Source organism: Bradysia coprophila, chromosome X, assembly GCF_014529535.1.
Source record: "Bradysia coprophila strain Holo2 chromosome X, BU_Bcop_v1, whole genome shotgun sequence".
Classification (NCBI taxonomy): domain Eukaryota; kingdom Metazoa; phylum Arthropoda; class Insecta; order Diptera; family Sciaridae; genus Bradysia; species Bradysia coprophila.
Genome location: NC_050737.1, coordinates 9,514,861 through 9,525,231, shown reverse-complemented (window position 1 = coordinate 9,525,231; position 10,371 = coordinate 9,514,861). Strand labels below are relative to the sequence as shown.

Genomic DNA, 10,371 nt, shown 5'->3' with positions numbered 1-10,371 from the left:
ACGAATAATTCGAGTTACGAAAATACGAGAATCGTCTCCCAGAGATCGAGATTTCACAAGGTCATATTTTGAAAGTCTTTCTCAACGTCATCTTCACACTGCCTAAATTGTTTATCCTGTAGTGTTCTGTATCAGCCTTGGTTCTTTCGAATATGAAAAGTGGATGCTTACGGACTCGCTTGGAAGGGCTGATATTTGCGGTTTAGAAACATGTCAGGATTCTAACAGAAATAAATGGAACCTCGAATAATAACAATTTATCAGTTTTCACGAAAAGGGGGAAAAAATTGAAATTTGCTCATAATAAAAATGCAACTTTGCCTATGAGGCTAGTATCACAGTTCTTGAGATCATGCATGAAAAATGAGCGTTAACATCAGGTTCACATCATTCATATTAAACAGCTGGTTCTTGCTTTTTCTGTCAACATTTTTCAGTCATGGATTTATTTTTCAAACATTTTTATCTCATTGCACTCTCTTTGGTGTTACACGAAGAATGAAATTCAAAAATAAAATTTTTATTGTTAACGATTGTAATAGAGATTCGATTGAGAGAAAATGTATAGAATTCTCTCTCAAAAAACCAGCTGTTATTCGAGATAATTACCTCTATTTGACATATACAGTGTTTAAGGAGAGCGACAACCAGTTAATTTTAATTGGTCTCGGGGTCAGCTGTCAAATATTCATCAATGAAAAAAGAAATTGAGAGTTGTGCCCAGTTTAAATTTTTATGTGATTTCTCTCATTTTGACGTGTGACCCCGAGACCAGTTTAAACAAAGTGGTCAAAAATCGCTCTCCATTGTATTCCCTCTATCACGTCCCAGTCGTCATATTAGCATCTCTATATATTGCAAGGATTGCAAGGTTTGTGTTCCTGACCACCAACACGTTTTTCTCGAGGGGTAACCGACTGGCCAAAATGGTGGCAAATCAATTTCTAATTCCTTTCAATTCCGTTTAATTACCTCAATTACCGGACCAACTCGTCTAATTGCCGGATTCGCTCTATTTCCTTTCAATTCCGTTCAATTCCTTTCAATTTCTTTCAATTCCCTTTCAATTCCCTTTCAATTTCCTTTCAATACCCTTTCAATTTCTAAAGGTACTTCCTGTCAATTCCTTTTAATTGCTCTTAATTCCTTTTATTTCTTTAATTAACGGATTAACACCACTACTTACCGGATTCGCCCTTCGATTTCTATAATTCCAATCAATTCCTTCAATTCCACGAATTTTCGAAATAATTGCTCGATATTTTCAAATAGAAATAAACTTAAAGTCAAAGTTAAACCCTTAAGCATTTTGGAAAAAGAATCGTCAGACTATATCAAGAAAAAATTTGGAACAACTATGTTGTCCTACATTTGTGACTCATTTTGTTAGAATCTTTAATTTTTACTCATACTTTTAGAAGAGATTTTTCAATTTCAATTTAGATTGAACCGTCCAATTGACTGCAGTTTTGTTTAAAATGATTTCACATCGCAGATCATTGTTTATTTTAGATAAATAGTATTTTTCGTACCAAGTCAGGAAATGATGAAAAACTTTTGTGCCGACAACTGAAATACGACATATTTTGCCATGATTTTTCATTAAGAAATGTCAGTTTTTCCCGAACTATATATCGTGCAGGAATAGTTATTTACGTATATGTTGTGGACGGTATATTTTAGGCAATTTCGCGGATTGTAGCGCGAACGAAGTGAGGGCGACAAGCGAAAGTGCCTAAAATAAACCGTCCACAACAGATGCGTATACAACTTTTCATGCTGAGGGCCTAAGTTACGAGAAAAATTCCGTAATTTATGCCCAGGGCATGAAAAATTTTTTCATTTCTTTACGATTTATGGTGCGGGAAAGAAATTACATGAATTTTTCATGACTATACGATTGATTAATATGGTGAATGTGAAGTGTGTATGTTTTCAAGTAAGTTGCTGTGTTTTGTCTATTTCAGTTGTCCGATGCACAAAACGTTGTTCGTACCTCGACAGGAAATGGATTTGTTCAGCACACGTCAGCAAAGGCAAAAGCACTCAATTTTTTGTTTCGCTCAAGTGATCGACATCGTAAGATTTTAGGCTTTTGAAAAGTTGATGGAATAGATGATATTGTCGGTGATGCATTTTTTTGTAAATTTGGCTTGAAACTGGAGCATTTCGCAACGGCAATGCCCCAGCCTAACATTCCCCCGACGAATATTCACTTGTTTGTTGCGGCTCAAACTCTTCCGTATCTGACTAACAAGAATCCTCTGAAGAAGAATCCTTCAGTGTGCATATTTTGAACATAAACGGACGTTGGACCTGTTCTAAAATGAAACTGATCAACACTGTACACTGTTATTTATTGTGCGGGAGCTTTTAAAATTAAAAAAAAGGAAATAATGTGGTTTTGCATTTGCTGGTCCTTCTTTCCGATAATCACACTTATCAGCATTTACTCTCATTTACTTTCAATTCCTTACAATTCCACATATTTGATTTCCAGTCAATTCCAATCAATTCCGATCAATTCCTGCCAATTCCGATCAATTCCTGCCAATTCCGATCAATTCCGGTCAATTCCATCAATTCCAATTATTTACCGGATACTCCGGCAATTCCTTTGAGGGTGTGTAGTCAATTTCCCGAGTCGGTTACCCCTCGGTTTTTCTATGATTCCTATAATTCCTATTACTGTGGGTAACGCAGCGTTAAATCGACATATTCTTATAAGGAAGCGTTGAAATTCCGGTTCATTCGTTCACTCAATTGTTCATTAAAAATTCAAATACTGAGGCGCACATGGCGTCAATAAAAGCTGAATTAGAAATAAGCACGGCAAAAACAGAGATGTAAGAGCAAACAATCCTCGTCTTTGATAGTGTAATTCTACTAAACTTTAAAAGTTACTAAATAACAAGGGGTCAGAAAACGCAACGTTGAATCACTATCAATTTACGACATTCACATATCAACGTGCATTGAAATTTATTCTTCAATTCATTTGTCTATCCAATCATTCACTCAAAACTTAAAGTCTGATTACGGTGTGATTTACATCGGTTTTTTGCGACAACAATAAGAGATGAGTTTCGTCTTATTTAGGTAGTGAGTGTGAAACACTGATGAAGTAAAGAATAAATCAATCTCTTGAAAATTGTTAGACTAAAAGAAGTAGCAGATTCGATATTCATGCAACTGGATTGACGATTTGTTCTTTTTTTGGACATGAAGCTTTTCTTGTACAACATCATAAACATTTCTTTACTCGCCGGAAATAAGCAGAATTGTTTCTAATAAATCAATTTATTCATTATCATTCCCACGAATGCTCATATTGTTGCTTCCGAAAAACATTGTTCAATTATACTTGCACTTCGCCGTCTCGCCACTTTCATGAAATAATTTTCCTCGTTAACAACTTTGGATCTTTAACACACTTCTCCGTTAGAACTTCAACCTTATTGTCGGACGCAATTAACACATCGTCCTCTATTCGAATTCCGATGCCACGGAACTCTTCAGGAACATCTTTTCGATCGTGAGAAATGTAAACCCCTGAAACAAGATAGACTCAGACCAAGTCGTCCCGTTTTTATTATCAAATATATATACCTGGTTCAACTGTACAAACCATTCCCGGTTGCAAGTGAATTCCTCGCGATATTGTACTAGTGTCATGTACGTCCATTCCCAAGTAATGTGAAACATGATGAGGACAATACGTGTAGGCTGCTCTAGCTAATTCCATGCCCACCAAGCCTTTTCGCACAAGTCCAATTTCTTGTAAATATATTCCCAGCCGGAGGCACATGGTATCGAATAGTGAATCCAGAGACAGACCGCCATCCTTCAGTAGCACATCTATCAGTTCCTTCTGTACAGTCTGGACAATTTCGTACAGTACTAACTGAGGCTGAGTAAATGTTCCACTGATTGGCCATGTTCTTGTTATATCGCTTGTGTAACCGCCATACTCGCAGCCTAAGATTTGGTTTTTGTAATTGAGCGAAAACGAAACCTCAAACTGTTGATCTATTCAACGTCCTACCAGCATCCATTAACACCAAATCCGTAGAACCGGTAGTCTGTGAATTGTTTATATAATGAATTGTTGTAGCGTTCAGGCCAGATGCAACCACCGGTGGATAGGCCAGATAACTAGCACCGCTCATTCGGCAATAATAGTCGACTCTAGCGAAAATATGATGTTCAGAATCACCTACAAATGGATTCAATTGTTCAGTGCGAGTCAGGTAAAACAAAAAATATTCCGTTGAACTAACCGGGCTTCGAGGTTTCTATTGTCTTATTTATTGATTCGGAAGCAATTTGGCACGTCTTTCTCATCAGTTTGATTTCCGACTCGGACTTGATCACACGTTGCTTGTGAATGAATGGAGTTGGTGCCGCAGTGCGCTTTGATGTGGTGCTATTTACGATTGAATTGATGGTTTCGGTGATGCTAGGTTGATCGGACTTGGTGTCGTCATACCATAGAAAGTCTATCTGCCCGAACCTAAAAGATGTTGGTTAAGATGTGGAACAACTTCTTTCAAGCAACACAACTATAATGGGAGACTTTCACATTCACGTATACAAGTAGGACGAAATCTTCCATTCAACATCACACATATTGTCTTAAACACGCAACACAATCCATCTTCCATCAGTTGATCTGTATTAACATCTCCCAAACTTACTTTTGGACAACCTTAGACAGGTCAGCAACGACAAACGCTTCGTCTACCAGAAACAAATTTGGTGCGTTTTCGACACCTGTTCGCGGTCCATCCCACAATTCTGAGTGCTTATCCTTTGGCCTCATAAAGAGGATTGATTTGGTGTTTTTATTAGCATCGATCGTCATGACTAGAACACTGTCGGGCTCTAAGCAACCACTTAAGTATAGAAAGTCCGTATTTTGTCTGAAAACGTAAGGAATTTTGTCACTCATGTACTTCTTTGATGCCGATGGTATGACTATCTGTGGCGGAAAAAAGGGTAGATTAGGCAAATGAACAGTTGAGAAATTTTGATTCATTCACACACCAAATGCGACGAGTGCTTCTTATGCAAATCGTATGAGTACTTTTGAATGTTGTCTAGAAGACGTTGCCGTCTTCCTTGAATTTCTTCAGCCGTTATTCCCTGAATCAGTTCGTCTTTTTGGAGTAGATGTGGATGTGTGACTGGTGTTGGCTGACCAAATGTTTCACTGGGTTTTTGTAGGCGAATTTGCCGTTTATCTGATAGTTGCAGTGATTCCTTGTTGACGCCAGAAGAGAATCGACTTGGCAGATCTAATTTAAATCGAAATTTGTATTCGCTCTACGATACGGCAATCGATTGCCAGTCTGTCTTACATAGTTTCGATGCATTTTTTCTTCGTGTGACTAGTGGTGGTACGTTTGAAAATATTTTTCTTAGATAAGACATCTACAAACGATAATATTTACTTCGTTTATCAATATAGAGGCTGCATGTATCAATAAAGTTAGATAAATGAGGAACTGTCAAAGTTTTCAGCTGATGCGCATTATGGACATTATGACATGCACGAAGGAATTCACTCAAATTTTGAAAAAGTATTACCTAAGTGAACGAATTCCAACTGTTCATCTGCATTATGTTTGACGTCTAAAACGTCAGTTGTGTCATCCCCGGTATCAGTCTCTACTCTATCCTTCGTGTTTTGATTTATTTTTCTCAACAATTAATCGAAATCTTTCATAATACGAACCAGTCAGCATCATGATGTTGCAAAGAGCCAAAACTCTCTGTCCAATACTCACACCGACATGCTTATCGAGTAGACAATTTCACGTTTCACCCATATGCGAAAGAGTTCAAGCAGCCCGATACAAAATAACACCGAAACGTGACAGACCTCTGACATATGAAATGGCAAATCCTCCACACTTTATCGCTGATAGGAAGGCTTGGAACTCCTGGAACGTTTGTGAGTGAAGTCGACTGAATGGCGACTGAACCCAATGCGAAACTAAAATGAAATCTTTTTTTTACAGCGAGCTTACCGGGCGGTCTGCGACCGTCGGAAACAACAATAGAAGATCTATTCATTCGTAAATTTATGGTTGGAACATTTCATAATTTAGTCTGTTCGGAAGTGATTATTAAGCGTCAACACAATCACATTCGGATCGCAGCTATTTTAGCACAGGCTATTACAGCGAGAAAAATGTATTTCCTCATTGGGTACACGGAAGAGCTGCTGTCCTCCTGGTTACAGTGTCCCGTAACGCTCGAAGTACAGACCATAGAAGATAGAAAGGAGGTGATATTCAAGTATATCTAGAGGACGTTGTTATTTGATCGATTTAGAATTAAAGGCTAGATTCACGACTGGACTAACTTTTCGGCTTTATATTTTGGGTGCTCCTTCGTCAGTTTGTTAATTTGTGTTCGTATTGACCTATGGTATTGTGGTTCTGTACAGCATAATATAACAGTCGCAGCGTGTCAAAAAAGGAATTCATTGGTACTGTTCAATGATAGAGTGTGATGTTAGAAACAGGATGAATCGATTCGTAAAATTTATTAGCAAAAATAAGACATGCATTGCATCTCATCTATAAAAGATCCAGCCAGTTGATTTTTGTATCGTAAAGTAACATGACCCGTAATTCCATCACTTTTTCCTCGCCATAACCAGATGAAACGGATATTCTAGACTAAAACAGTCAGCATCCAGGTCACCGCCACACATGTCTGTGGACACTTTTTTGAACTCATCAATAAATTCGTCGGCCTCTTTAGCATTCTTGTCTTTAAGAGATTGAAATGCTGACCACGAATTAATGTAGCCAACGATCGACGATGCCGACACACCTTCACTGATTAACGTATCGTCAATTCTCATTTGATTTGGAAATGGCAGAACGACAGTTTTATACGCCGTATCAACCAAACAGCGTTCCTTTGCGGCCCAGTAGGATTTTATTTTCGAATGTCCATAGAAACTACGAATTAATTGTCTGGTCATATCCTGTTCACCCGTCTTGTGTGTAGCATTCAACACTACAAACGGCATTTCGTATGTGATTAGGGCGACAACGCCGTTTCTCTTCAATATGCGGTTCAGTTCCGGATAAAATATGTTCGTATCTAACCAGTGAAAACTCTGGCAACAAGTCACCAAATCAACAGAATTATCCATCACCGGTAGACTGTGTCCATCCGCAACGTCATACAGAACATTAGCGAATGAATTGTTTTCTTTTGCATGTTTGATTTGATTTGCTGATGTATCGAAACCGTGAACTGTTGTGAAATGTGGGGCCAAAAAGTTTGTACACTAGGAACAAATAACTAACTTTGACTCGAACATCATCGATTTTATAATTTATGTCTTTTTATACCTGGCCAGAGCCACAACCAATATCTACAGCCAGGCTCAGATCAATGGGATGTTCTGTTAATAAGCCTTCCTTAACGTATTTAATTACGTGCGCAATTACAGTGGCCGGGGGTTGTGGTCGAAATTTTGCATACGATGCTGCAATAACAGCAGCTTCAAATAAACGACTCATTTGATTTGTAGTGCACAATTCATTCACATTATGTAACTATACATATCGCCGTATATACCTGATGGAAAACAACAAAATATTTGGATTAGATGTTTATTTTATACGCGCGATTACGTCAGTTACGTTATAGCGAGTGTATATAGATTGCGTAGTGTATAACAGTTACATGAGCTGCTCATGTCGTTAAAGAAATTGCGTTCACCAGAAATAAAATTAATGAAGGAGTTCCAAAACGCGTATCAAAAGGGGACTAGACATTCACTTATACTTGTTATATACTGAACTTACCCGATAAAGAATATCCTTGATTCGTCCAGAGCAAATCTTTAATTAGCAAATTGAGTTTTTTTTATAGAAAACTAATTATTGTAGATGACAATCACGTTTATTAAATCAAAAAATAACAATAACGTTGCTGGTGCCATACATTATTCACAAATAAACTTCCGTTCTAGATTTCATTAGGAAATAAAAGAATTTACATGCTACATGCGTCGAAAACCGTACTTTTCATGTTTCAAGCACTACTTTCGGCACCCTTAGCATGTAAAATCCATTACATAGCCTGGGATAAAAATGAAAAGTCTCGTTTTCGTGTGTTTATTGACCTCGGCTTCGCCTCGGATCAACAAAATTCACACGAAAACTCTACTTTTCATATTTTTATTCATTTTTAGTCAAGTAAAATACTATTCAATCTTAGAAATCAAATATGTTACGCGATATCCTATTTGAAATTAAAATCAAATCAAATTATAATGATCGATTCTGAAGGTTTTCAGGGTAATTGAGCTTGTGCGCGCGCCCATCTGTACCGGTGAGTCGAGCTTATGCGAAGCATTTGATCTGTTACCCTACAAATGTAATAAAAACAGTTCAAATGCGCGCTATGTAAGTCAATACTTGTTATTGAATCACAAGATACACTGAAAATCCTCAGAATCGATCATTTTAATTTGATTTGATTTTAAATTCCGAAAAAATTCAGGGGATTTTTTGAGAAAATAATTTTAAAAAAAATCATAACGCTTAGCGTAAGGCTAGGAACAGGTCAGTTTTCGAACTAAAAAAATCAGAAAATAAATAATTTTAAGCTGTTGTATTGCTTTCAACATTGGTCGGAACAAAGCAAAACAACAGCTTAGTAATTCAAAGAAAATAAATATTTTACCTGACCTAATTTACCTTTTTTTGGCAAATCGGGTCAAGATGCAGGTATACTGTCAATTTTATTGTTTATGCTTGAATTTTCTGAACTGTAAATTCAAGTTAGGCAGAGAAATGATAAGCGCAGCCACTGATGGCTGGGATAGAACACGCCTGAGCCAAATTTTTTGCAACAATTTTCTCTGTCATTTCGTCTCTCAATTTCACATATATTTTTGACGTATTGGTTGGATTTTGTATGGAGTTTTTCTCCCATCGGTTACATGTAATCAATCTGTCATCGTCAGGCGTGTTCTATCCCAGCCATGAGTGGCCGCGCTTATCATTTCTCTGAAGTTAGGTCGTATCCGCTACCGGATATTCTAGTCAGGTTGTCTTCATTTCAGGTCTCCGGTGAGAAATGACCTGTTTCGAGCAGTACTATCGCGAAAAATTTTCTGTGAATAAAACGAAAGTAATTAAATAAATATACCGACACATTGATACATGTATGTATATGTATTATAACTTGTAAATCGCATGTGGATTAAATAACATCGTTTGGATTGTATTCGTTGAAAAAACCGAAATCTATTCTTTTCGACTGTACTGCAAAATATTTTTCTCGTAACAAGTGACGAAAAGTAGGACCTTCCGTTACCTTTATTGCGAAAAACGTTGTATTCAACTCGGTGATAAATGCTTTTTTCGTCACACGATGTGTATTGTCACACTCCACCTGCGGTCTGGAGTGACAATTTATACATCTAGTGCCTAACCTCGGTTGTTTAATAGTTATTTGTGTATCTGTTTTGGACGATTGTTTTTAGGCAATTTTGCGAGTTGTAGCCCGAACTCAAAAAAAAATTCATGTAAGGGGTCGAAAACCCGAGAAAAATCTCGAAACTCCCTTATTTTCGGCCCCGACACATGAAAATAAATATTCATGTTTCATGTTTCGAGCCCGAAAACAAGGATTTTTCAAAAGCAAACCTTTCAACCCTTTACAAGATTTTTTTTGAGCATCTGCTTTTACGAAATCAACTAAAATCAAGCGTCCAAACACGGCTGTCCTCAACGAAGATAAAGTTTTTTTTAAATGTACCCACAAAATGACTTCAGATCTGAGTTCTGGGACCTTTTTTTTAATAAAATAAATCCGTTTATTATCATCCCTTACACAAGCGTGCGCCAGTAGCTCCATCGGCAATACAGTCATTTCGACAGGTGCCTTCGTCACAAAGTAAAGATAGCAGATTATATGAGCACATACATTTTAACTCTCCATTCCGTTCAGTTTGGCAAATTCCACCAGTAGCTCCATCGGCAATACAGTCATTTCGACAGGTGTCTACGTCACAAAGTGGAGGTAGAGGATTAAATGAGCCTATACATCCCACGTCTTGAGTAACTAATTAAAGTGCGACAGGAATATGAGCATTTTATTTAAGACCGTTAGAATTGTCACCCAAAATTTATGAATTGCAAGTTACCCTCGGCAAGAATATTTCCTACAAGTAGAACAAGTATAATCCCACGCATGATGAATGAACTTAATCGGAAACTATTCTTATCTGAATAAATAAATCCAAACAGCTCAGGTTTTTATTAGTTCAGTTCATTACACATACGATGACAACAAAATTAACTCATGCGGAGCCCCGGATCTCTTTCTGGT

At 37.3% G+C, this 10,371-nt stretch overlaps 3 protein-coding genes across 3 annotated transcripts; 1 reads left to right on the top strand and 2 right to left on the bottom strand.

The window, feature by feature from the left end:
* Window positions 1-3,284: 3,284 nt before the first annotated feature.
* Window positions 3,285-5,888, bottom strand: LOC119080579 (xaa-Pro aminopeptidase 3). The gene is made up of 7 exons (XM_037188978.1): window positions 5,361-5,888; window positions 5,047-5,297; window positions 4,698-4,981; window positions 4,281-4,513; window positions 4,046-4,216; window positions 3,610-3,978; window positions 3,285-3,552 (listed from the first exon to the last, which is right to left on the bottom strand). The coding sequence occupies exons 1-7, from the start codon at window positions 5,431-5,433 to the stop codon at window positions 3,389-3,391; spliced, it is 1,545 nt and encodes a 514-aa protein (XP_037044873.1). The 5' UTR covers window positions 5,434-5,888; the 3' UTR covers window positions 3,285-3,388.
* LOC119080938 (28S ribosomal protein S24, mitochondrial) lies at window positions 5,630-6,365 on the top strand. The gene is made up of 2 exons (XM_037189564.1): window positions 5,630-5,956; window positions 6,024-6,365. The coding sequence occupies exons 1-2, from the start codon at window positions 5,749-5,751 to the stop codon at window positions 6,311-6,313; spliced, it is 498 nt and encodes a 165-aa protein (XP_037045459.1). The 5' UTR covers window positions 5,630-5,748; the 3' UTR covers window positions 6,314-6,365.
* A 173-nt stretch (window positions 6,366-6,538) lies between these two features.
* Window positions 6,539-7,714, bottom strand: LOC119080724 (putative methyltransferase DDB_G0268948). Its single transcript, XM_037189227.1, has 2 exons — window positions 7,377-7,714; window positions 6,539-7,312 (listed from the first exon to the last, which is right to left on the bottom strand). Exons 1-2 carry the CDS (start codon window positions 7,545-7,547, stop codon window positions 6,647-6,649), a joined length of 837 nt encoding a protein of 278 aa, XP_037045122.1. The 5' UTR covers window positions 7,548-7,714; the 3' UTR covers window positions 6,539-6,646.
* Window positions 7,715-10,371: the final 2,657 nt, after the last annotated feature.